The 26310-nt window shown below is 39.9% G+C and overlaps 9 protein-coding genes across 9 annotated transcripts; 5 read left to right on the forward strand and 4 right to left on the reverse strand.

The window, feature by feature from the left end:
* Positions 1-298: 298 nt before the first annotated feature.
* L201_004915 (uncharacterized protein) lies at positions 299-2284 on the forward strand (the record flags this gene model as incomplete). Its single annotated transcript, XM_066220651.1, has 3 exons — positions 299-790; positions 860-1793; positions 1851-2284. The coding sequence occupies 3 exons, from the start codon at positions 299-301 to the stop codon at positions 2282-2284; spliced, it is 1860 nt and encodes a 619-aa protein (XP_066076748.1).
* A 311-nt stretch (positions 2285-2595) lies between these two features.
* L201_004916 (uncharacterized protein) lies at positions 2596-4656 on the reverse strand (the record flags this gene model as incomplete). Its single annotated transcript, XM_066220652.1, has 7 exons — positions 2596-2763; positions 2827-2954; positions 3026-3413; positions 3466-3636; positions 3687-3724; positions 3776-4436; positions 4498-4656. The coding sequence occupies 7 exons, from the start codon at positions 4654-4656 to the stop codon at positions 2596-2598; spliced, it is 1713 nt and encodes a 570-aa protein (XP_066076749.1).
* Positions 4657-5069: 413 nt separating this feature from the next.
* L201_004917 (uncharacterized protein) lies at positions 5070-5835 on the forward strand (the record flags this gene model as incomplete). The annotated part of the gene is made up of 2 exons (XM_066220653.1): positions 5070-5260; positions 5334-5835. The coding sequence occupies 2 exons, from the start codon at positions 5070-5072 to the stop codon at positions 5833-5835; spliced, it is 693 nt and encodes a 230-aa protein (XP_066076750.1).
* Positions 5836-6180: 345 nt separating this feature from the next.
* On the reverse strand, positions 6181-9612 carry L201_004918 (uncharacterized protein; the record flags this gene model as incomplete). The annotated part of the gene is made up of 9 exons (XM_066220654.1): positions 6181-6361; positions 6431-6839; positions 6900-7790; positions 7842-7903; positions 8002-8064; positions 8115-9101; positions 9163-9299; positions 9395-9402; positions 9474-9612. The coding sequence occupies 9 exons, from the start codon at positions 9610-9612 to the stop codon at positions 6181-6183; spliced, it is 2877 nt and encodes a 958-aa protein (XP_066076751.1).
* Positions 9613-10375: 763 nt separating this feature from the next.
* Positions 10376-15273, forward strand: L201_004919 (uncharacterized protein; the record flags this gene model as incomplete). Its single annotated transcript, XM_066220655.1, has 22 exons — positions 10376-10429; positions 10500-10804; positions 10859-11050; positions 11105-11273; positions 11323-11442; positions 11500-11613; positions 11673-11844; positions 11895-11967; positions 12013-12143; positions 12239-12320; positions 12370-12640; positions 12691-12928; positions 12984-13082; positions 13140-13279; positions 13332-13630; positions 13680-14079; positions 14137-14265; positions 14329-14534; positions 14592-14715; positions 14766-14890; positions 14956-15096; positions 15168-15273. The coding sequence occupies 22 exons, from the start codon at positions 10376-10378 to the stop codon at positions 15271-15273; spliced, it is 3690 nt and encodes a 1229-aa protein (XP_066076752.1).
* Positions 15274-16151: 878 nt separating this feature from the next.
* L201_004920 (uncharacterized protein) lies at positions 16152-18354 on the forward strand (the record flags this gene model as incomplete). The annotated part of the gene is made up of 11 exons (XM_066220656.1): positions 16152-16330; positions 16422-16457; positions 16525-16631; positions 16704-16794; positions 16884-17043; positions 17114-17323; positions 17389-17447; positions 17506-17543; positions 17600-17963; positions 18045-18166; positions 18263-18354. The coding sequence occupies 11 exons, from the start codon at positions 16152-16154 to the stop codon at positions 18352-18354; spliced, it is 1458 nt and encodes a 485-aa protein (XP_066076753.1).
* Positions 18355-18587: 233 nt separating this feature from the next.
* L201_004921 (uncharacterized protein) lies at positions 18588-19085 on the reverse strand (the record flags this gene model as incomplete). The annotated part of the gene is made up of 4 exons (XM_066220657.1): positions 18588-18665; positions 18744-18830; positions 18916-18975; positions 19038-19085. The coding sequence occupies 4 exons, from the start codon at positions 19083-19085 to the stop codon at positions 18588-18590; spliced, it is 273 nt and encodes a 90-aa protein (XP_066076754.1).
* A 424-nt stretch (positions 19086-19509) lies between these two features.
* L201_004922 (uncharacterized protein) lies at positions 19510-22420 on the forward strand (the record flags this gene model as incomplete). The annotated part of the gene is made up of 4 exons (XM_066220658.1): positions 19510-19665; positions 19906-20813; positions 20871-22170; positions 22370-22420. The coding sequence occupies 4 exons, from the start codon at positions 19510-19512 to the stop codon at positions 22418-22420; spliced, it is 2415 nt and encodes an 804-aa protein (XP_066076755.1).
* Positions 22421-23137: 717 nt separating this feature from the next.
* Positions 23138-26275, reverse strand: L201_004923 (uncharacterized protein; the record flags this gene model as incomplete). Its single annotated transcript, XM_066220659.1, has 12 exons — positions 23138-23329; positions 23391-23458; positions 23523-23581; positions 23640-23726; positions 23776-23881; positions 23932-24820; positions 24925-25192; positions 25247-25555; positions 25650-25740; positions 25817-25862; positions 25916-26148; positions 26242-26275. 12 exons carry the CDS (start codon positions 26273-26275, stop codon positions 23138-23140), a joined length of 2382 nt encoding a protein of 793 aa, XP_066076756.1.
* Positions 26276-26310: the final 35 nt, after the last annotated feature.

Here is a 26310-nt window from a genome sequence, read left to right on the forward strand (position 1 = left end):
GCCATATACCATAGACCATAACAACCCTCAGCATCGCATCACTCTTGATTTCGGTATGATACCTGTTTTCTGACCTGTCAGAATGTCGAGAATAATATAATAGAAACAACCTAGTTTCACTTTTAGCATTAAAGACACGGAAACAAAAAATAGAGATAAAAAACCCTGTTGTAATACCTGAAACATTAATATTCGTCAAGAAACCCAACATACCATCAAAGCAATATAATATTATAAGAACATATCAACAAATCATAATTATTCTTGAACGTAAATCAAGACATCGATACTAGACATCATGACAAATCAGCCTATATCACCAGAGATATTGACACCTGTAACGGATCATCCTCATGATCCACCTACATTAAACATCAATTCAGATAATGATGAAAGAATAGTCAATACCAAGACCAACACTCCCCAACAAACACAACAGCAGCCTGTTTCTCTGCTCACAGCATTGATCCATTCTTCAGATAATAACAGCAATAAAAACATTAAAAATCAAAATACTGGTACAGGTATCTTATCATCCCATTCATCAACACCTTCAACTGCATTTTCAAGTCCACGTTCTCATGGTATACTACAGCAATCTCAATCACAAACCCAACAACAGCAACAAGGCGCATCCATCTTGCGACGTGAAAGTAATAGCGGTCTCTCAGATGATGGAAATATTGGACTTGGTTTAAAAGGTATGGAAACTCTGAAAAGTCGTTTAGAAAATATAGAAGAAAAGAGAGAACGTATTGGTTGGGCAGCAGATGTAGAACAACCTCCTGTGGTAAGTCAGAAACGAGGAATTTGCATCAACGTTCTTGACAATAACTAATCTGAGATTCTGGGAATATAGCGTTCAGGATTGAAATTTGCCGTTGCGTCTCATCCTAATCGACCTTCATCATCAACCAATCAAACCCCAAATCTAGAAGCTCCAGGCGAAGCTGAATATGATACTGATGAAGGATATCAAGAAGATGAAGAAGATGGATTCGATTCAGATAGTTCACAGGATTCACAAATTAATCCACGTTTCCCATTCGCACGCCCAACGAATTTTGAGCAACATCCTAGATATATAGGTTCAACACATATACCTACTATTACATCACCAGGAAAAAGGTTAGAGGAAGAGAAAGAAAAAGCTGATCCTGCTCCATCACTTCTACCACCACCTTCAAGAAGAGGCCGAGGCCATATTAGAGTAGATGAAAATACTGTATCTGAAAATGCTGCCTCGAAAGATAAGATATGTTCAAGACATCGTAGTCCACCTCCAGCAAGATCAAGATCTATATCGAGATCTTCAAGTCGACATCAATCTTCTTCAAAATCTGCTCCACATAGTCCAAGTAAAAGTCATCCTACTAGTGCAGGAAACGGAAGATTATCAGATGCTGGTCCAAGATCAAATCGCGCAGGTAGTCCAATGCCTTCTGCTTCCCAGCTTAGTGAATTAGATGATGATGAGGAGGATCTAGAAAATGATGATGATGATGATGAAGAAGATGCAGGTGGTGATTCACCAAAATATGATATACCATCCACAGGTTGGCGAAGTGATGATGCAGTATTTTATGGTCCGAAAGCTAGACAAGTAACACCTATAGCGAGACATCGACCTCGTCGACATAGTTCAGCATTAGACAGAGCTGTCTTTGTTGATTCAGATGATGATGGTGAAGGAGATGTTGTTGTGGATGGTGTATCACCACAAAACAGTGGAATAAGTGGGTTTCTAAGAAGAGCTTCTGAACATATACCAGGTTTTAGAAGACCTTCTTCAGGTTTATCCGCATCGGCAGCAATATCAGGAGCAGGAAATATAAGTGGAAATGAATCAGGTTTAAATAGATCTTCAACTACACGCAGTACCACATCACAAGCACAAATACCTTGTCCACCTGCATTAGATAATACACCAGCAATGGCACAAAACAATACACCTAGTGATTTGAATAATTCTACTGGTGGATTAACACATCGTTTAGAAAATGCTTTATCTATACCTTCCGTTCCGTCTTCAGCAGCAGTCTCAAGAAGTACTTCCCTCAATAAACCAAATCAATCGTATTCACGTCCCAATCAATTAAATAAACAAAGTCAATCAGAAAATCCCACTACTACAACAACAACAACAACGCAACATAATCAAATCAATCGTGTTGTAACTCCTCAATCAATACCAAATATAAAATTTAAAGATAATGAACAATTAGGTTGGACAGATGAGGCTTTATTGGAAATTCGTAAATCTAGAAAATCAGATCAATTGTAGTAAATTAACCATAATATAATATGATAAATACCGAGCATCTTATAACTTCATACTACTTATAAGTACAATAATTGTAGCTTTAGCGTTGTACCCATGAATGATGGTAGATTTATAATAATGCAAATAAATGTTCATGTTCAGACCCTTCGACTGTATGTAGCGATCACCCAATTGGTAAGAGATATAGCGCTGGTATTGCAAATCCACCGTATACATATCGAGTGTAGAAAAAGACAGAAACCAAAACAAACAATACAAATTAATACAATTATTACTCTATAATCCGATTCCGTGATCCTAACAATAGCATTTTATTTAGTCTTGAAAAATTTTTCAAGTACTTGAGAGAATGTACGAATAGCTTTATAAGTTTCTTCATAAGTTGCAATTGAGAAAGATAATCTGAAATAACCATAACCTTTACCTCCAATTGCATGTTCACCACCTCCATCAAAGTACCAACCAGGTGCAAATAGTACCTAAAAAAATCATAGGATAAGCCAAAATGTTGACAGGGGAAGAGAAGTGAAAAATCAACTTACTAAATTATCAGCTAATTCAGTCCATAATTTTTGGACTAAAACATGAGTTGCATCTTCACCCTTTCGAGTGAGTTTATCGTAATCTGGATGTTCACTGATATGTACACCCAAAAATACGAACATACCAGCTAATAGAAAAAATTGTTAGTCATTCTTCTTACGCCATTATACATCGGTACATATAGTGAAGAAGACTAACCAGTTGGAGGGGTGAAAGTGACTAAAGCGGGACCATGCAATCCTTTCTTCTCGTCCCATTTATTTTTAGGTGTTTTAGAATAACAAGTGATAGTTTTTGATCCATCAGGGAATAAACTTTTATTTTGATCAAATTCAAGATGGAAGACATCTTCGAAAGCATCGCACATCCATGTTTTTCTCATGTTGTATGTAGCTTTAACACCTCGAAGCCATCTTATATAACCTTCGAAACCCCATTTTTGTAGCATGACAGTTGTCAAAGCTGTGGCGAAACCACTTGGTGCTTGAGTAGAAGTTTCTGAGATTCTGGTTAATCGCTCTATGAATTGTGGATTGGCTGTGATCCAACCTAAACGAGAACCGGGAGCAGAAGTTTTCGAGAAAGTCTATAGTGATAATGAGCAAGATGACCAAATAGGGGAAACAGATTACACTTACATCCATTCGAATAACTCTACCATCTACATCGAAGTGAAGGTAACTAGGTGGCAGGTTCTTGATGAAAGCTTGATTACCTTCCGATCCTTCTTTCTTTTCTGCATCGGCGCGTCGTTGAGCAAGAATTGATTTATCGGATTTACTTCCTTTTGGTGTCCATTCGCCGGTATACTATCCAAAAGAGTCAGCATAGTTCAAGGGCAACATCATAAAGTACTCACCAAACAGTAGTATGGTTCATCCTCACAGATGATAACATCTAAATTATAATTAGCGTGAATTTCGATAAACCCTTGAAAAATTTACTTACCGTATTTTGAGCAAATTTTGTAAAGCTGTTTCTTTCTTTCAGCTTCCATTGTAGCACCGGTTGGATTTTGACCGGTTGGAATAGTATACATAATATGAGGTCTTTTCTTTCCGCCTCTTTCTTCTTCATTCCATTCACTTAAAACTTTTTCCAAATGTTCAGGTAACATACCTTCTTTATCCATTTTAATTGGTACAGTTTTACATTCATATGGTAAGAAAGAATTTACAGCAGAAGGATAAGTCCATTCTTCAACTAAAATAGCATCACCTTTTTCAGCTAAAAGATTAATTATTTTACTCCAACCATCTGTATTACCAACATTAACTAAAACATCCCAATCTGAATAAGCAGGTTTATAAACTTTTGAAACGTATTCTCTTAAGAATAAAGGTAATGCTGGTGGTCCAGTCGCAGCTTGATATTGTAATGAAGTTGATAGTTGTATAGTCTTTGGATCAACTGGCTTAGGTGACCATTTAGGTATAGTAAATGATGTAGTTGGTAAACTTGTTGGAGAGAATAGCCATTCGATTAATGATTTTCCTTTCTTTGGTACTCTGGGTGGATCGAGTGGGAATGCATCATGAGCTAAAATTGTAGCTGATAAGGTTTCAAATGGGAAAACTTCTGGATGTGGAATACCTCCAGCCATAGTGATCTATCATTTTTTGATAGACAAAGTCAGCTCAGTACTTCTACGATAAGAGATATTGACTTACCATTCCTGGAACACCTGCATATCTGTAAAGTTCTTTAAGAGTACTAGCTTCTCTGTTTTTGGTAGTTTGATTGAAATGGTGAGAAAGGTCTTTTGCCTGAGGCAAGGAAGCTGAAGCTTCACCTCTTGGCTCTGTAGCAATTTCGAAACCTGTATCCATTTTAGATGATTTCTTGCTATACCTATTAAATGTTTCAGTAAGAAGAAAAAGGCAGATGATAAGAGCTGAATCAGCAAATATACAATTCACATACAGTAGTAGTATCAAGAGGCGACGATCGATTACACCATATCAAAACTATAGTTTTAGACCGACGGTCATCGCCGAAATAAGTAAATTCGGTCGAACCCGATAATGACCAAAATGCACCATATGGTGAAATCATCTATAATTAACTAGTAGCGATAAGGACGTTCAATGGTTCAAATCGGATCGGATCATGACATACATCTACGAAAACCTCCACCTCGAGTGTCCATATTCTCATCTCCAATTCATTGCAGAATTGCTCACAGTACTCATATCATTTCATGCTTAGATCAGTAACAAAACTATTTAGGCATACCTATACGATGGCTTCAAGCAAATATACACCATCAACATATCATGCAACAAAGAATGAAGTAGGTGTGTTTACTACACCTGGATATTCCGATGATATCAAGCCTTTATGGAGATTCAAAAATGCTGAAGAAGCAAAGAAGAGTGCAGAGAGTATATGGGAAAGATTTGAGCGATATAGGGAGAAAGATGATTTTGTAGGGTGAGTATTATCTTCATCTATCATCAGTTGGACAGCTAATTTATTCATGTTTTGCCTGTATACATCTTGGTAGAATGGATATATGTAGAAAATTCATTCAAATGGGTCGAACAAGATCTTTAAGATATGCATTAAGACCTGGAGGTAGAAAATATGATGAAAAAACAGGTAAAGAAAATAAACGTACGGGAAAAGTTTACGATCAAAGTAAATTAGATGGTGCAAATATCTACGAAAGTTGGTTAGATAAATGTTGGAATGATGAACAGTATAAAAAAGCATGGGAAAATTGGAAAGATGGAAAGGATAATGCAAACTTGAAGGAGGAATCTAAAAGTGATGGTAAATTTACTACCTCAAAATCAAAAATTGCTACCAATACTGCTACGAATGCCAAGAGAAGCAGGTCAGAATCAGATGTTTCAGATGATGAATACTCAGAAGAAGAGGATGAGAAACCAAAAGTGAAACTTCGAAAAACACGAAAAACCACTTCTACATCGACGCCACAGAAGTATCCCAAATCGCCTGAAAATGGAACACCCAAGTCAAGGAAGAAGTCGAAAAAATCTTGAAAGAAACGTTAGTCATGGGATGGATAGAATACATGCTGAACAAATCTGTTATATCTTCCGCTTGAACATAGCGCGGCGAATCTGTGTAGAAATAGCCATAACATCGCTGTGTACCTTGGTTTCTGGGTTACCCATATTTCTGAGAATTCGCACAAGCTATACATAAAGTAGACGGCACCAGCTACTCCCAATAAGAATGGGTTTTTGGTATATGTTGTATATGTAAACAGATTACAAAATGCATTCTGGTTTTGACCGTTCAATTGCTCATCAATTTATGCTCATAATATGTTACACTCGGAATTTACTCTGCTTTCTTCGCATTTCGTCTCTTCGCCCAAACAATTACCACCAAGCTCCCTCTCCTCGTGAAAATCCTTCTCCAATGTTACTGTCATTAGTCCCGCCACCAGGATTTGCGAGTCTATTATCTACATCTTGGGGTAAGAAGAACTGTTCCAGTCCAACATAAGGCATCATGTCAAGTTGATTAGCTGATGCCCCTAAAGATTGACCATCCAAGAAGCTACATAAAGCAAAAAACGGAACCAAGTCAGCTATTGTAGACATGTAAACAAAAGATGATATCACCTACAGAGGTAATTGGTTATCTTCACCTAAAGGTATACCGGCTCGTTCCATGGTTTCTTGGGCAAAAAGGGAATCAAATTCAAATAATTCCGCTGAAGAAGGACTATCATTGATCAGTTGATTAGTAGCATTCATCAAAACGGCTGCTGAACTAGGTGACATTTTAGCTGAAGGTAGAACTCCACCAGGTGCAGGACTAGGATAGAATGCCGGATTAACTAATTGTGAGGGTGAAAATGCTGTTAGAGCCGAGGCGAGATCCACCGGTGTGCCATTTCGTGGACCAGATAAGTTTGGTAAAGCAACTACTCCTTTACTAGGTGAAGGCATAGCACTTGGAGCTGGTATCACTTTTTGTCTTCTAGCTTTGCGCAGGATTAATCGAAGTGATCGAGCATATCGTCCGGCAGGAACTGCGAGTATGTCAGCTCTCCATCGCTGATTACCTATTCATAATATAGTAGACTACTCACTTTGTGATAGAATCATAGCCAACTCTTCAATGTCTTTGGCCGTTTTCTTTAGGTTGAGTTCATGGGGGAATAGTCGGGCGATGCGGATCAAGAAGGAGGCGGCAAAGGCAGCGCAGACGTGTGTGTAATGTACAGCATATTTCAACCCGTTTCTATAATTATCCCCATGTAAACAAATATCTAAACATTTTTGAGCATTTCTCATGGCTCTGATAGCCAAGACTCGCTTTTCTTCGGGCATTTTAGCGACGTCTGCAGGATCACGAATACCCCTTAGGAGTTGAGAATTGACAAACAATTCTGCGTACTGTCTTTGAATGACTAATGATTCTCTAAAGAAATCACCTTTGCCTTTACCAAATCTATCTGATAATACTCTATCCCAATATCTTTCCCAAGCATCAAAGTCGTTGTTGGCTTGTTTAAGTCGTTTAAGTGTGTTGTCAGCAATAGGTGATTCTGGTGAAGATGTAAGTTCAATGTGTAAAGGTGATCGTAAAGCTGTCATTTCGACGGTAGAAACTAATCTTGCGTCGGATGGAATTGAAAATGGGTGTTCGAGGAGTCGTCGACATTGATGAATCGTCTCGTCTTCTCGAATGATAGCTGGACGTCCGGTACCATATGCCATTTGATGCTCCATCAGATAAAGACATAACCAAACTCTAGATTGCACTACCAGAGTTTTCTCTTGTTCAAGTTCGGCTTCTGATTTACCTTTACCCATTCCTGTTCTAAGGAGGTGAAGGAAAGAGCGATTGATACCCATATCTAAAGCCATTCTAACGGCATGACCTCCAGGCAACCATCCAGAATCTCTGAAAGCGGATAGAAGGATCATTCCTTGTACCGCTTCGACTCGGTGGACAGGGTGGAACAATGTATTGACAGCTAGAAGAGATTTTTAGCTTGACAAAGATATAGCTTCAGGAAAAGACATACCTATTTTTTCGGCATGAGAACGGCACAGAGTTTGAGTTGCACTATGTGGTCCACCACCGTCTCTAACACGAGCACCAACAAAGATTATAGTAGTTAAAGCAAATGGAGATCGTGATCGAAGACTAATTATCAGCTTTGCGCTTTTGAAAGCTTTACTCACGATTCCCAAGTGTCATATCTCGGATCAAAGCAAGGAATGAAGTTTGAAGAGCCCATGTAGTAGCTACGAAGGCAGTTAGCAAAGTTTCCACACCGTGATCAGCAATCCCTTACATTTGCAGCATCTCTCTTCCCTCCTCTTCTGACACTAATCCTTCTGTTACAGCATCAGGGAAAGCATGGGTATGTTGTCGTTTAGGTCCAGCCTTATACCCAGGACCAATAGCTACGGGAGGCAAGTTCTGATTTTCGTAAATGACAGGACCATAGGCGACAGGATGAGGAGGAATGAATCTAGCTCGTTTTAACCCTTTCTTGTCTTCATTGCCTGAACCTGATCTTTCCATTTCACTACCTGATCTTTTCATTGGAGTTCCACCGTTTGTACTAGTTGTTTTAGCTTGTTCTTCTCTGGCTCTTTCAACGGCTGCTTCTACTAATCCAGCCATATTCGACATTTCCCCGAGTGGATTAATGATTTCTTCTGGACCTAATATATCTTCAGGACCCATTGAACCAGCACGAGAAGGTGGAAGAGACATATGTCTGGTGGTATGATTAGATTCAGCTAAATGACCAATTGGCCAACCAGGTACGTTGGGTGGTTGTAAGTGAGCAGGAACAGTTTGTCTTCTTGAATTCTCATCGAGCACGACTTGTCGGCGAGGCATTTGGGGCGCACCATTTTGTTCAAAGTTTTGGTTGTTTGGAATACCGCCGCCGTATGGCCGGAAGGAATCAGTTGAACTACCTGGTTGTATAGGTACAGAGTGTATCATTGAATTGCCTGGGGTGTTAACCCCAAAATTAGACATAGCCGGCGGCATGGATGCACGGCCATAGGGATTGTGAACATCCATAGCAGATGAGTTCACTGTTGGAGAAGTGGATAGGGGAGCCATCATGCCGTGCATGGCTGGATTCGCGAGAGGCATATTGCCGACTGAAGCAGCATAATCTGGTGTAGCTGTGTTGACGTTGACGGGTGTGGGTATAGACGTATTGGAAGCACCCGAGGACATTCCAGCACGAAGGGTAGTGACAAGATCAGTCAATGTGTTCTGTATTGCCGAGACTTGACCTTCAAGCGATCGAATTCGGCTAAGAAGCAAATTTGATTAATTAAACACAATCGTCCTTTTTTGAGATTTGCATGACTCACTCTTCACCAATACCTCCATCACCCCCACCTGATTTGCCAGGTTTCTCCATAACACATTCAAGACCACCGTTCCGACATCGTTTGCAAGGTGGATCATCTGCACCTACACACCTCATTTTCATCCTTCGACAGTTGTTCTAGATGCATAGTGGTAAAGTTAGCTCTCATCGCAACGATACTGATGTTTTACGTCTATGCAGATTCTATAAAATGAATTCTATAATGTACTCACGCATGCTCCTTTGTTAGATAAAGCCAACATCGTTACTGAATTAGCCAAAGAAAACTACTGCGATATGTTGCTAACTTACTGTTCACTCTGTTTATGACGCCTTTCTTGTCACCTTTACCGTCACTTTTACCGCTAGCATCTTTCTTACCACCCTTCGAGTTCCTACTATCATGGTCTACCTCATCCGTTGAAAAGTCTCCATCGTGATCGTGATCCATCGTTAATGAGACATAAAATTTATGATTTGTCCTTCTTCGTGTACCGGGATATACCGGCCGGTTATGAACGATACAACCTTCACTGACTAAATCCTTCTGCTTTCTGTTCAATGTAACGATTGATACTGAGCAAGGACTGCGGACGTTGAGAGTTCTGGTTGCGTGAAAGTAATCTTGATCGCTAGTGCTTGATTCCCGTGAATGAATTTTAACGGACAAATAAGGAGGTCGTGAGTGATGTATGCACTACGGGGATGTTACGGATGGAGACTACCACGACTCAATGCTTTAGCTTTCATACTCTATTTCAATGCTCAAGCACTCGTCGGCGGCAATGAAATATCTAATAGGGAAAGTCTACAGTTTGGTTATTGTATTGTGTTCCTGACATTTAAGCGATCACGTGATAACGACATATTATGCGAAAATTAAAAGAAGCTGTTCGGCTTTTTCTCGGTGGGATCTAAAGCCAAGTGCCTGAATGAACGAAAAAACAGGCAGGTGAGCAAAAACAAGTCGAACACGCGCGCCTATAGTCAGCTAGCTTGACGCGTCTCATGATCGCGTGGTTGAGGTGTACAAATCGCGAACATGAGCGTTGGGATCATGAAACATGAGGAAATGCAATTATGGCAGTCAGTGAAAATACATTTATCCTTCTTTGAACACTGATGCAGACGATCATTATCTTACTCTTGACATACACTCACAAACTCTCAGGCTCGTCTTTCTACTGAACTGGACTGCGAGAAGCACTACCAAGATGCCTCTAAGGAGATTGGAATTGTCCAATTTCAAGTCCTATCGAGGTCAACAGGTAAGCTTTCTCTCTTTTCTGGCTTCCTAGATCTTTCCTTTTTTATCTGAGCTTACAATCTCTGCTTCAGGTTATATCGTTTGGTGATGCGCCTTTCACATGTATCATTGGTCCTAACGGTGCTGGTAAATCCAATTTGATGGATGCCATTTCTTTTGTATTGGGTGTTAAATCTGCTCAACTTCGATCAACACAATTGAAAGATCTCGTTTATCGAGGAAGAAGAGCTGCTCAAAATGATGATGAAGAAATGGATATTGATGAGGAAACTCAACAAACTCAAACTCAGACTGGATCAGAAAACGATGCTAGAACAGCTTGGGTAATGGTTGTTTATGAGGATGATAATGGGAAGGAATGGTCTTTCAGAAGAAGGCAAGTTCATTTCAGTCGCTCCAGAGACAGGATACTGATCCACCGCGGATATAGTATTTCTGCAGCTGGTGCATCATCATACTTCCTCAATAGTAAATCAGTAGCATGGAAAGAATATAATGGTCAACTCGAAAAATTCAATGTTCTGGTAAAAGCTAAGAATTTCCTCGTTTTTCAAGGTGATGTAGAAGGTGTAGCAAGTCAAGATAGTAAGGCTTTAGCAAGGCTTATAGATAGGATTAGTGGGTAAGTAGCTTTCGACGATCTCTCAAAAAGGATGCTACTAATGGTCTTGTATAGCTCCCTCGATCTTGCACCAGCATACGAAGCTGCTAAAGCATCCCAAGAAAAAGCGACAGAAGCATCTACAGCTAATTATGCCAAGAAGCGAAGTATCATCACCGAAGTAAAACACTTCAAGGAACAAAAGGATGAGATCATGCAATGGGAGAAGTTGAGAGATGCTAAAGTATGTCAAACGTTATAACTTCAATATGAAGCTGACCAAATTCAAACAGGATGCTCTCATTCAACGACATGCCCTTTGGAGGTTGTATCACCTTACTAACGAAATCAACGAATCCACTGCCAAAGTCGAAGAAGCCAACAACAAACTAGCAGATCTTCGGAAACAAGCAGTAAGTATTCGAGATTTATCGCTTGAATAAGTGACTGATCGATTTGGCACTACATAGGAACGAGATGATCGTAAACTTCGAGAATCTAAAAAGGAGCAAGCTCAAGCACAGCTTAATGTTAAGAAACGGGAAGCAGGTGTAAAAAAGGCTGAGAAAGCGTACGAAGATAAGGTAAGCTCAATTCAGGTCTTTTTGACAGATATGTTACTTACACTTACACTTTCATGCAGAAACCCGAACTTCTCGCTGTGGAAACTCAAATTGCCCATTCTGAGAAGAAAGTGAGAAATGCCAACATCCTCGTCGAAAGAGTACAAAAAGATGAGAACAGACAATCTGAAGCTTTAGAACAACTGGAAAAAGGTGCAGAAGATATACGTAAACGTATGGAAGAAGCTGGAGGTAAGTGTGATATCACACAATATAGTTAACCTAGCTAAATATCGGTATAGAGAGACAAAGACAACGTAGTCAGGCGGCTGGTATCACTCTTTCAGGCGCCGATCTTGAGGAATATCGAAGATTGTAAGTGTAAATGGTATGTGATTGAAGCTAACAACGTCCAAATAGACGTGCATCTGCAAACTTACAAGCCGTAGCTGAAAGACAACAACTGGAAACTCTTCGAAGACAACAAAAAACCTTACGGGATGGACTCGCATCCGTTGAAGATAGAATACAGCAATCTCAGAGACAACGCAGTAAATTGAATACCGAGATTGATGCGTTGACCGAAAGGGAGGGAACAGTGAGTTGACAAATAGCCGAATAGTGCTGACTTTCCTGCAGATGTCAGAGAAAGTCGATGAGATGAAAGAAGAAAGAGAGAGCATAAAAGGTAAATTAGATCATGCTCAGGCTGAGAGACGAAGAATCAAGTAAGCAAATTTTTGCATATGATAGGAGGACAACTGACTAGATTTATAGCATGCGAGAAACTGAAATCAATGAGCGATTACAAGAAACGTATAATAAGCTGTTACAAGCTGGTGTGGACAAGCGGGAAACAGAAAGAGAAGCCAAACTCAAAGAGACCATAGCTAGTCTAAAAAGAGTATTTCCTGGTGTTCATGGTCGAATAGTCGATTTATGTCGACCGGTCGCGTCTAAATACGATACTGCAGTCACAACTGTCTTAGGTAGAAATTTAGATGCGGTAGTTGTCGAACATGAGAAAGTCGCTATAGATTGTATCGAGGTGAGTGAAACATCACCAACTCCTCTCATGTTGGGCTGACTGTTCTCCAGTATATGCGAAATCAACGAGCCGGTCAAGCGACGTTCATTCCTTTAGACACAATTCAAGTCAAACCTGTACCTGAAAGACTCCGAAACTTTGTCAAGGGTGCCAGACTTGCTATTGATTGTATTGAATACAACGCGAATGTCGAAAGAGCTATGCAACATGCATGCGGAAGTGCCCTTATTTGTGATACTATGGATATCGCCAAATATGTTTGTTACGATAAAGGTCAAGAGGTCAAAGGTGAGCGGCTTTTGCGAATAGACGATTTTCATTGTGCTAACCATGCGTACTTCAGCTGTCACTCTTGAAGGTACAGTAATTCACAGAAGTGGTCTTATCACCGGTGGTCAAAGTTCCGGAGGTGCAAGAAAATTCGATGACCGAGAAGTCGAAGGTGAGTCAAATCGCGACATACCTTTAGAGGTTTAGCTGAATTACACTTCATGTACAGGTCTCAATAGGCAGAAGGAGCTCTACCTTTCTCAGCTCCAAGAACTTCATCGATCCAAGCCAAAAGATAAAGCTGATGAAGGTCTTCTTGAGAGTTTGACGCGTCTCGATGCAGAGCTGACTGTCGCTAAGGACGATTTGGTATGTCAAACCTTTCTAGAACGCTATCAATTGTGCTAATGAGCCTTTACAGACCGCCACTCGTACTCGTCTAACCGGGTTGAAGGAGGAACTTGAACATGTCAATTCTACCATCAATAAACTCAATCCCGATTTACAGAAACGTCAACGAGAAGTTGATAATTCCCAGAACAGACGACAAGAACTACTGGAAACCATTCAAGAGGCAGACGATGGAGTCTTTGGTAATTTCTGCGATAGAATAGGAGTTGCAAATATCAGGGAGTACGAGGATGTTCAACTAAAGATTGCTAAAGAGGCAAATGATGCTATGGAGGGATTTTCTGCTCAACAAGCAAGGATCAATCATCAGTAAGTCCACCTTGCTGTTCCTCTAAGCTCGTACTGATGTTTCGCGTAGAATCGAATTCGAGAGGTCTCAAGTCAAGGCTACTCGAGAAAGACTAGCTAGTCTGCAATCTACCATCAACAAGGAAGAGCGGAACATCACAAACCTTCAAGCTACCCTCGAAGAAATCCAAGGTGTTCTTACTGAGCTTCAAGAAGAGGTCGATCGTCAACGAGGTAGACTTGAAACTGCCAATACAGCATACGAAGAAATTGTTGGCCGAGTTGAAGCAGCTAGAGATACCGCTCGAAAAGCACAACGTACACTTGATAAAGCATTAAAAGAGATTGCAGGTTGGAATGATGAGATTGAAAGATCAGGATCAGAGAGACATGCTATCTACAGGAGATGTCGATTGGAAGAGATTGATCTGCCCTTGTTGAGGGGTTCGTTGGATAAAGTACCCATTGAAGTAAGTACATCATACCAGAGTGATGATGGGTACCGACTAATTTGTTCAATCGCATAGCCTCCCACACGGCCTGCTCAAGATGACGACGCGATGGATGTAGATGATGATGGGACACAAAGACCGGTTGAGACAACAGATTATGGTATAGAACCTGATTATGACAACCTTGAAGATGAAGATAAAGAAGTACGTACATCGGAAAAAAGGCTTCGAAATGAGAGAAGATAACTAATCTTTTTCATTCATAAGGATTCGGCTGAAGATGTAGGACGTGAATTCGAAGCTCAAATAGCTAAACTGAAAGTTGATTTAGAGAAAGTTGTACCTAATATGAAAGCCATAGATAGATTGAAAGATGTGGAAGCTGGATTAGAAGAAGCTGAAGAAGAAGCAGAAGATACTAGAAGAGAAAGTAAAAGAGCTAAAGATGAGTTCCAATCTCTCAAAAAACGAAGGTACGTCAGATATCCAACGTTTTTGAGTTGTTGTAGTTGACCTTTGAAGACGAATAGATGCGATTTGTTTAATAAAGCCTTTACGCATATGTCTGAAAATATCGATAGAATTTATAAAGATCTTACAAAGACAACAAATCAGGTTGGAGGTACCGCTTGGTTCACTTTAGAAGATGCTGAAGTAAGTAGTACCCTATGATTTTTCGAGACTCGACTAATAGGTCTATACAGGAACCATACTTAAGTGGTGTCAACTATAATACTATGCCACCTGGTAAAAGATTTGCTGAAATGGAACAACTTTCAGGAGGAGAAAAAACAATGGCTGCTTTAGCTTTACTTTTTGCTATTCATAGGTGAATCCCTATTTTATACTTTCCTTCCTCGAAGATTGGCAAAAATCTAACTTTTTCCCAAATAGTTACCACCCTGCACCATTCTTTGTACTTGATGAAGTTGATGCTGCTCTTGATGCTACCAATGTATCTAAGCTTGCTAGATATGTTAGAAATCAAGCTGATAAAGAAGTACAATTCCTCATCATCTCTTTGAAGAGTACATTGTGAGTATTGTAGCTGTCGAATGATCAAGGCGCTTAAGCAGTCGTGCTAATCCATGCTTGTTAATTTACAGATATGAACGAGCAGATGGATTAGTAGGTGTTTACAGAGAACAAGAGGAGAACAGCTCAAGAACATTGACGCTGGATCTCAGAAAAGTGAGTTGCAAGACTGTGTGATTAGTGAGGTACCGGTCACTAATACCAACTCTACGATCAGTACGCTACCTGATTTCGAAGAACAAGATTATATGGAGTGAATGAGTGAATGAGTGAATAATTTTGTACATCATACCGACTGACTGGATTACATGTATATTTTATTCTTCAAACAATACAAATGCTGCCACATGTAGTTGTAGTAAGCGGGAAGCATACGATGATCAGAAGCATGACCTGAAGTGTGCGGTAAGTGGTGTTTCTGGTATCAGGGTTCAACGTGAAGAAGTGTTTTTTGTCACTGTTTGAACCCTAACCTGCATAAGCGAGAAGCCAAAAGAAGGTACTGTACATACAAATGATTTAGAAACCGAAATTATAGACGTCATCAATTAGTAGCTGTTCTTACTTTACCCATGAGAAAACCCTATTAGATCCCAGTACCGCATACATACCGGCATTTCACTCTTTGTTGTCTTTGTGTTGTATACGTGCATCTTTTTTCCAAACGCATATACTTTGTATACAGAATCAGCAAATCCTGCATTTGGTTACTTTAAAGCAATCAATAAGAGATAAATCTTAGATCTACTTCAAATCAATCCATCTCAGCTTCCTTTGTCCATACTGGATCTCAATTTACTGGCTTTATACAATCTACCGACATCTACCAGGAACGACAAATTAGATAACTTGTCCGGTAAAAGGAGAACTTTATTGGTCTAATCCCACACTCACACAGAAAGAAGTCAAGCTTGATCAATTGTTTTGGCGAATTTACAGTAAAAAGCAATATATACCGAAGAGATCTTCTTTGCTACGACAAACATTCACGTTAGCATATTCCAATTTCACCGACTCAACAATCTAAACAAAACAGTGATATAAAACTCTTCAAAATGCCATTACCACCAATCTGTACGACTTTCGAACCATATTTCCTACTTTCAAATGACAAATTAAATGATATAGTAGATCATTTTATAAAAGAGATGGAAGGTGGTTTATTAGATTATGGTAAAGATGTCGCAATGGTACCAAGTTATGTTACTGGTGTACCAGATGGTACAGAAGAAGGGTAAGTTATGAAATTGATTGATTGATTCTTGTCTGTTCTTTGTTCGTTTCTTTCTTCTTCTGCAAGTTTTCTAACAATATTATTTGTATAGAACTTTCCTTGCTCTTGATTTAGGAGGTACAAATCTGTAAGTTTACCTTTTCCAGCTTGGCATTCCCTTTTTTGTGTATAAAAGCTGATTCGAGAGGTTCTAGTCGAGTTTGCGAAGTACGTTTATTTGGTCAACATAAATTCGAAATGAAACAACAGAAATATAAAGTTTCAGATGAATTGAAACAGGGTGAAGCTAGAGTATTATTTGGTGAGTCTATAGCTGAGTCGTAAAGTAATATGGATCATTGAGCTTAATAAACTGACCTTGTACTCTACATAGATTACATTGCCGATTCAGTAGATGCTTTCTTGACTGAAATTGGATCTGATATATCTTCAAATGAACCAATGCATTTAGGTTTTACCTTCAGGTGAGCTTCCCAAATAATCTGCTTATGGTTCTATTGTTCAACGTCAACGTCAAATCACGATGTAAGCTGATATGTTAATTGCATTTTAGTTTCCCTGTGGAACAAACAGCTATTGATGCAGGTAAACTGTTAACTTGGACAAAAGGATTCGCAGCCAAAAATGCAGTTGGCAATGATGTGGTCAAATTACTACAAGATGCTTTTGATAGAAAACATATCCATGTTAGATGTAGTGCTATTGTTAACGATGTAAGTCAATTATCGGCTTTATGTGTTCTGTGATTATGGTAGAGAGTTAATCTCTTTGTACCACTTTTAGACCGTTGGTACATTACTTTCACGATCGTATCAATCTGGACCTGCACTTATAGGAGCAATTTTCGGTACTGGTACAAATGGTGCATTCATTGATAAAACAAGAACAATCAAGAAATTAGGTGAAGACAAGATCAAAGAAGCTGAAGCAGGTGGTCAACATGCTGGTGAATATATGGTTGTAAATACTGAATGGGGAGCATTCGACAATGAAGTGAGTTACAAACAGTATCTTAATCGACCGCACAACAGGGGATGCTAATCATTCTCAAAACCCAGCGAAATTGTTTGCCCATATCTATATTTGACAACAAATTAGATAGAGAAAGTATCAATCCGTAAGTAAGATAAACAACCTATCTTGGAATCGATGCTTACAAAAAGGATCTTCTTTAGTCGTAAACAAGCATTCGAGAAGCAGGTCTCCGGAATGTGTGAGTTGCTTCAAACGAAATCAACATACACAGATCTCTAATATGACTTGATTCAGACCTCGGTGAAATCACTAGAAATATACTTTTACATCTCATTGACGCCTCAGTATTATTCAAGGGATATTCATCAAAGATAATCAATACTCATTACGGTTACGACACAGCATTTGTCTCGGGCGTAGAAGCAGCTAAATCACCTGAAGAAGTTAAAGATTTAATTATAAAGCAATTAGGCGTAGATTCAAAACATATCGCAGAAGGTGATGCAGAGATTGTTCAATGGGCATGTCGAGTGGTATCTGAAAGAGCATGTAAACTAGCTGCATGTGCTATAGCAGCTGTAGTCAAGCATACTGGAAATGATAAAATACCATCTAACGGTGAAGAAGATAAAGGTGTCGATGTTGGTATTGATGGAAGGTGAGTTCATAGATTTCCTCTCTTGATGACAGATATGATAAACAAATCGCTAACATACAAACTACTTCTGAATTTGAATAGTGTTGCTGAATTCTTACCAAGATTCGCTGAAAGAGTATCAGAAACCCTAGTAGAATTATTAGGTGAAGAGGGTGGAAAGAGAATAAGAACTGGTTTAGCTAAAGACGGTAGTGGTGTTGGAGGTAAGTTTTCCGATCATACGAAGTCTTTATATTCATTCGATCATCTAAAACCGTATAATTGACTGATAATTGATTCACGTCCACTTCTTCTCATAGCCGCATTAACAGCTCTTCAAGCTAAAAAAGCAATGGATAAACGTACAGAAAGTAATTCACAATTTGTACCTGGTAAAAAGGGATTCAATTAAAATTAGTATCAAACAGACTAGACTGTCACATGTGTTTTTCTTCGTTTATGAAATCATAATGCCATGCAAAAATTGTATAAATGACGATATGAGTTGACGATCGTCTATGAAAACGCGGAAATCAAACAAGATAATTTATTGATGTCGTTAAGGTATCATACATATCGTCATGAATATTATACAACAGTCACTTGGTGATCTTATCGGTATGGAGAATGAACTTTTCGAAGTCGTTATGTTTGATGCAATTTCCTCACTGGAAGGAATTTGACAGGATGCTTATTCAAAAATGGCCAAGGTGGTACGGATATCTATGGTTAAAAGCAATATATGTAATGTTAATTAAGGAAGACAACCACTAATCAAATTCTAGACCACACGAAGCTTACTAAGAGTATGACGATCAAACCACCCAAGAACACTTCTAATCCATATAAGACTGAACTTGTAGTATAAGATAACCCAAATGATACAACCTTAACATGTTGACATATTCATATTATTTAGCTAGATTTCACTCGAAGTTGCAAAAGACATGACGAGATGTACAAGTCAACTTACTGTTAAAGCGATAAGAAAAGTCTGAGCAGTTTGTTCGACAATATGCTGAGATCTTGGATCCTGCAATGGATAAGAGGTTCAGTCAAATGTGACAAGTTGGAATCGATCATTGCAAAACTCACTATTCTACCCTCTAACACCTCTCGCGCAGATACAGGTAGATTGTTCATTTTGTATCTATATCTTTTGATTAAGCAGCCCAATCGAGGATCTCTGAATGTCGAGGCTAGTATTGGTTGTTGTATAGCTTATCACTTTATCAATACCTTCTTTTGTTCATCTCTGGATACAGTACTCGTAGTGGACCTGACATGACAACTAGCAAGATTCGAAAGCTCGTGTCGTTGACTGTGCACGTGGCGACGCCACGGGATCAAATGTTGTTGAATGAGAAGTGCCACACTCAGTACAAATGTTACGGTCAGTTACCGGATATGGCAAATACATCAGCAAACCCGGCTCCACATGTCCCGGCGAATACAAGGGATAAGGGATACTTACTGTAGATATAGAACATTACCAGTCTGGGATATGGGATATGGGGGATATGTTTGGACTGACGTCACAGGAATGCATGGATAAGTGTAAAGTAAAATGTATGTATCAAAACAGGCAATAGCGTATGTCTTAGCTGTTTCCTATTTCCTAAAATTAATATCAGGTTCCTTGATATTCTTGATCCTTTTTTCTCGATATTTGGGAGATTGGGATATTCCCAGCGATATATACCTGGTAGATCATAAAGTAAAAGTAGGTCATGTTCAACTTCGTCATTTCCCATATCTTGTAGCCTACGCATTTAGCATTCCGTCATTTCTTTTTGCTCATCGATAATAACATATATCAACGCTATCAAACCAGGTTTTATTACCATATCTTTCCCCTTCTTTATCAACTTTATTTGCTGCTGAACATAACAATATTAGATATCAAAGCATATAGTCGACTTTGACAATAGTCGACATAACTTAACTCGAACCTCTTTTAAAGTCGCCCAACACGGCGTCCGAAGCTATTCAACTCGGCCTCGTAGGCCTACTTACAAGGCCAGTTATTCAAGCCGTCTTTCCATCTGGGAAAGAAGCAACTGCATTTAATCAATCAACCGATCTTACCAACAACAACGCTGAACAAGTCGAGAAACCTACACTGATAACTAGTTCAGAAAGCGTTTCTTCACCTGCTTCAACTCCTTTGGTTTCACCACAATCAACTGAACCATCATCGCCCAAAATTCCCGCTCTATTAGCTGCCAACTCTGTTCCTGCTTTAGGCGGTTCTATATACCAAAAAACTCCTCAAACTACACATATCCCTGCTCCTGTCAGACAAGAAATCGCACCTACTTATTCTTTCAGAGAACCGATTTCTACCAGATCACCTGAAGAGCAACCTCAACCACAAGTTCAACAAGAACAGTTTGAAACTCAACCGCTCCATCAACAAGAACAACCAGAACAAGTAGCTCAAAAAGCACCTGTACCAGTTGTAACTGAAAACGCTTTTGTTCCAATACTTTACACTCAAGAAGGTACTCATCCAATCAATATGGCTGCTGTAGCTCCCCAACAAGTTGACAATAATCAACATTTCGGTACCAACGGTATCTCTTCTTACGAAGATCACGATCAGTCTTTAGCTGAAAAAGCTCAAAACTTAGATCTAAACGATAGACCATCTAGTAGAGCTACTCATCGAACAAACAAAACCACTCAAAGTCAATTCAGAAATGATCCCAACCCTGAAGTCCCAAGTGAATACAACAATTATAACCAAGGTGAATATGTCGATGAACAAAGACATGTAGATGACGGAGGATTAGGATCCCATTTGAGTCAAGATCCTACTCACCTCAATCAAGAAGTAGATGAAGGTGTCGAAAATCAACAAAGACCTGGGTAAGCACATTTTAAATCGATAATCTGCTGTCGATGCTGATATTCCATTTACACCAGTTTTAACCAAAGAGCCTCACGATCATATGTCAAGCCAATTCCAATCGTTACTACATATGAGCCCGAATTACCGGAATCTGCTTCTGTCAGACAACGAAAATCAGTTGCTGCATCAACTAAAGCACCTAGTGTTAAGAGAGCATCGTCTAAGGCCGCCTCTATTCGATCCAACAAAGCTCCCTCAATCAACGGTCATGATCATGTCGCCAGACCCGCATCCAGAGCTGCGTCAATTAACAACGAGCACCACCTCAGACCTGCTTCCAGAGCTGCTTCTATCAATGATGATCAACACGTCCGACCCTCATCTAGAGCTGCCTCGGTCAATGGCAATTACCATGTTAGATCTCCTTCTGACGGTAACGAACATCATGTCCGATCACCATCTGTTGCATCAGTCCGAAGACTCCCTCAACTCGAAGAAAGAGACCAAGACCACGGTTTCGCTCCTGGACAAATTGCTCCTTCCCACAGACAACATGAACTTCAAGGTGGTAACAACAGAGTCTCTTTACAAGACAGTGGACCTATTTCAAGAGACAGATCAACTACTTTCGAGGAACCTGATCACTCACCTCAACGTGCTACTTCACCTAACAGACCTCACTCATCTTTCGGCTACAGACCTCAACCAAACTTGTTAGCTATATCCGAAGGTGATAGAGCCGAATCAAGAAACGATCAAACAAGAGACCTCCGTGCGGGTGTATTAAGTCGAAACGGCACCACAGTCAGTCGAGCTGGAACCTATGGTAGAAACAACAACCTTTCAAGAGGAGCCAATGGTGGTACCATCGGTAGTCGAAAAGGTGCTTTCGGTCGAGGTGCCGGAGCTAGTGTTGGTACTCAACCTGAAGATGTTTTAGGTAGAGACGATATTCATCAACGAGCTGAATTATCCGAACGAATCTTGGACGATGCCACCCTTAGAAAACTTTCTACTATGGAGAAAAAGGATGCCAAGCGACTTACCAAGGTGATTAAACTCGAGGGTAAATCCGAAGCCAAAGCAGTTGCCGGATCAATTAAAGAGCTCGAAAGGCTCACTAAACTCCAACGTGAAGCCGCTGCAGCTGAAAGAAAATCTCAACTTAGATTATCCAAATGGACAAGGAGAGAACACAAAGCTAGATTAAGGTTTTTAAAGGAGAAGGAGAAATACGAAAAGATCGAAGGAGAACTAAGAAATTGTGAAAACGATTTCGAAGAACGAAGAGACCATGCATCTGGATTAACTGCTCAGGTTGCGGAGAAGACTCTTGAAGTCGATGAAGCCCGTGCAAACAAGGCAGCGGACGACGTGAGTAATTCATTCTTTTCGAGTTTTATGCATCGAGAACGATGTTTAGAATGGCGATGGAGGATCGGATGATGACATGGAGCATTCGGAGGATGTTTTGGTGCGCTGTGGCAAAGTGCCACATTCGTTTTGGGCATTTCCGGACTCGCGTCACTTCAGAATCAAAACGCTGACTTACTTTTTGTTCATCTTACTCTAGCGGGAACGAGAAGTTAAGATACTCGCCCTCAAAAACCCAGGTCACAGTTAAAGAGTTTGAAACAGAACGTTGCTTTGCCTCTTCCTGCACCGTTTGTACCCCTTCTCTCTTCACATGCTACTACCTACTCCCCCTGTCTCTCTAGAGTGCTTGTTGCCTTTCCTTTCAAGTATTGCAAAACCAGTTAAACTTTGTCCTCGCTCCCCTATTTGTTTCTCCTATCTTCAACATTTTCACCAAAATTTATATCCTAATACACGAATATAATAAATCACTGTATGTTTAGATCGAAAAAGAAGAGGACTCGATAGTATATTCCCATATAATAATATATAACAAAATGAATTTCAATAATTTAATAATCTCCTCCTTCAATGATCATAGCCAGATTCATTGTGTATTTCAGTAGATGGCAATAAATTAAATGCTGTCTCGTACCCAATTTTTTCAATAACTATTTGCAGTGCACTGGGAGATAAGGACATATGACATTCGGCAAACACGCAAATTTTCACATCGTTCATGCATAAATACACAAAGAAATAAACATGTAATTGCTATATTGATAACTGGTTGTATATATGACTGGAGACGAAAAGCAAGAATGAGGAAATAAAGCACAATAGAGATCTTATATCTAGTTACATATATATTGAATAATCTGAATTGAAGATGGAAAAAACCAGTAACTGTAGTGATGAATCAGAAATTGAATTTGAATTGTTCAATGACATGCTATTCTACTGATCCTATAATATTGGGAGATAACTAATGGGAACCAAGTTCAAGTTTGAGTTTGGCGACTGCCTCCTCAAGTGAAGGGGGATCATGATGGATTTCATGTTTAGGTGCACCACCATGTCCAGAAGCTGCAGCTTCGGCTTCCCTTGCTTCTCTTTCTGCTCTTCGTTTCTTAGCGGAAGTAAAGTCGGGGGCGGGGAGGTTGAAGAATACCCAAGGCTATTATTGAAAGAAAGTAAGCAGATTTTTCACAACTATCTGATTGAGGGGTAGTACTTACAGGAACACAATTTGCAACAGCTCTTCGCATCCCGGTGGAAAGACATTGGAGACCAATTTGGTAAGCGGCTAAACAAAGGTATTTATTAGCTTATATACTATCTCGGTTCTACTTCCATATGGAATCACTAACAATTCATCCATCCGAAACCTTCTCTAGGGACATATCTGAAGTCGGTACCTTGATTACCACTGTAAAGTTGGATCAGAGTCAGCAAAGATGTGGATTAGCAAAACAAAAATTACTCACTACTCAGCATCAACCATATGACTGAGTTCCACAGCATCGAATTTCTCAGGTACAATACCGTTAAAGTCAACAAAAGAGAGTGTCATCCTAACAAGAAACGTCAGCAATTCCGAAGGGAATAACGCAATCAGCTTACATGTAAATCCATCTGTAAGCCAATCTGGCAGCATCATCAACGAAACCGTATCTTTCAAGACCAACCCAAGCCATAATTTGATGAGGTGGCCAAGCGTATGGGTAATCTATGTGAGATGTTAGCATATGAATTAGAAAGCAGAATAATCTTACTGACCCCATTGACGATTGGGTCTATCTAATGATATAATACCTCTAGATTCTTCTGTACCAGAAACTAAACCACCTGCGACTTCGAATTTAGGTAAAGCATGTTCTACAAGTTTTAGAGCTTGAGTTTCAGAAGCACAACCAGCCCATAATGGCCATAAAGTAGTGACTGATTCGTATCTAGCTTGTTTCTTCGCTTTGGTATCGTAATCGAAATACATTCCTGCACCATCGTTCCAACAAAGCTCGTCCATAACTTCCTTTCTTCTGGCAGCTCGTTCATGCCAATGTTTGGTTGTTTGGATGACTTGGGTAGAGGTTTGTCTTGATGCTCCAGCTTGGAACGCTTCAGGGGTGATTGGCCATGGTGAGAGCGGGAAATCTTCCTCCATATCCATTTCTCCATCAAATCCTACTTCGATAGCTGAACCAATATCGACCTCATACTTGTATAATAAGGAATTCAAGTCTACTGTACCAAGATCTGCACATTTTCTGTCAAGTCGGTAAGAAGTATCGTGACCGGATTCTCGTACACCTCGATCATGTAAGAAGTATTCATCTAATTCTGGTTCGTGGATTTTGAGATCGTTGTATCCGTCTATGTATTCGTTGACGGAGATACCAAGTTTTTGAGCGTATGGTTGAAGAATATGGGTGAAATGAGTGGCTTCAGTTTCAGGAGGGATACCGAGCCCTACTGGTCGGTAACGAGAAAGACCAGATACAGGATCAAGAGATGGCTCTGACATCCAGTATGAATGGTATTCTTTGATGGAAGCTTGGATAACTCGTTTCAACCAGGATTTGTTCTCTGCTTTTTGAGATCGGTCAAGTTGGTTGTAGATTTGTAAGGCAAGATCGGTAAGGAAAGGGGGTTGAGATCGCGTGAGATACTACAATAAGTCAGCAAAGTCAAAAGAGTAAGCAGACTCACGTAAGATCGGTTTCCGTTCAGTACTTTGTTGTAATGTTTGATCTCAAACAAACAATGTTCTACAATACCCTTGGCAAGATCCATCTTTCCATCAACCAACAAACCTAAGGCCATAAAGTAACTATCCCAACCATATTTTTCATTAAATCTAGCACCTGGTACAATGAATGGAATAGCTTCGAGTTTAGCTTTACCATTCGCGTCGACCTTCCTATCCATAGCTAAAGCTAAAATACCAGGCTTGTCGTTGAGACTTTTAACAAATGCTGGATCATCACAATTCTTGGGCAACATGTCAACGGTGAGGTTGAGATTTGGTTTCTCTCGACCACTACAGTTCTACGATCAGCAAGATATTAATCTAGCGATAAATATGGCTGCTTACATTTGTCTATAATGCTCTGCCATCTCCTCCTCTCCATGTGGAATGTAAATCCTGGCTTTAGTATGTTGACTTCGGTTCTTTGGATCAGCACAAGCAACTTCTAACCCTTCAGCATCGATTCTTCGAGTAAGCGCGTTCCAGAAGGAGTTCTTGATCATACGAGATAATCGGTCCACAGGGTTTTCGGCGAGACGAGCTTCATCAAGTACAATTCGTTTTCTACCATAATCCCTAGCAAGTGCAAGTTCTTGTAATAAGTTGGAAAGCATATAATTACCTCTAATATCGAATGTCTTGTGCGCATTGGAACTAGCTGTTCCAAGGGAAAGCAATTTGGGTCCAGAGTCGTAAATGGAGATTTGGAAGCTGACATTAGCCCTTATCATCGAACTTTTTGACTCACTTTCTATCAGTGTCCTCTTGTTCTAAAACAATTCTCATAGTCTCTTCGACATCGATCAAGAAACGTCGAGGTGCCGAAGCAGTACTCTCGTCTTTCCATGTCAGCGCATGCGACCAAGTGGTATCACTCACCATGTGAAAGTCTTCGATTTCGAGATATTGTCTCACCTCCCATTTGGGGTGGTCTTCGTTTGGTTGTTCCGGCAACACCAGACTAATGATGATAATTATCAGTACTATTCCTTTCAAGCTATAGAATTGACTCACATTACTGAACGTTCGTGCTCTTGTCCATACCTCAGCACCTCCATAGTATTCATGTGGTTCAGCATGTACATCAGGTAATTTCGTTTCGGTAAGACCTAATTTTCCGACTCGTTGGGATAAAGCGGGAGGACTAGTTGCACCATTCGTTTGAGGAAGTGGAGGTGGAATACCAGCACCAACGGCAGCAAGAGGATCGGCTATTGATGGATCAGTTGGCGTAGTGGATGCGGAAGCTGCAGTTGATGAAGGAACATCGTGATCGATGAATAAGAGGTTTTTGGGGATAGGAAGCTAAATCTGTCAGCCTAATATCAAGTTTATCAGACTTACCTTTGCCTTGTTATCTTGCAATGCTGCCATTTTCTGTATTATGCTTTTATGGATATGTGTTATCT

This window comes from Kwoniella dendrophila, chromosome 6, assembly GCF_036810415.1.
Source record: "Kwoniella dendrophila CBS 6074 chromosome 6, complete sequence".
Taxonomy (NCBI): domain Eukaryota; kingdom Fungi; phylum Basidiomycota; class Tremellomycetes; order Tremellales; family Cryptococcaceae; genus Kwoniella; species Kwoniella dendrophila.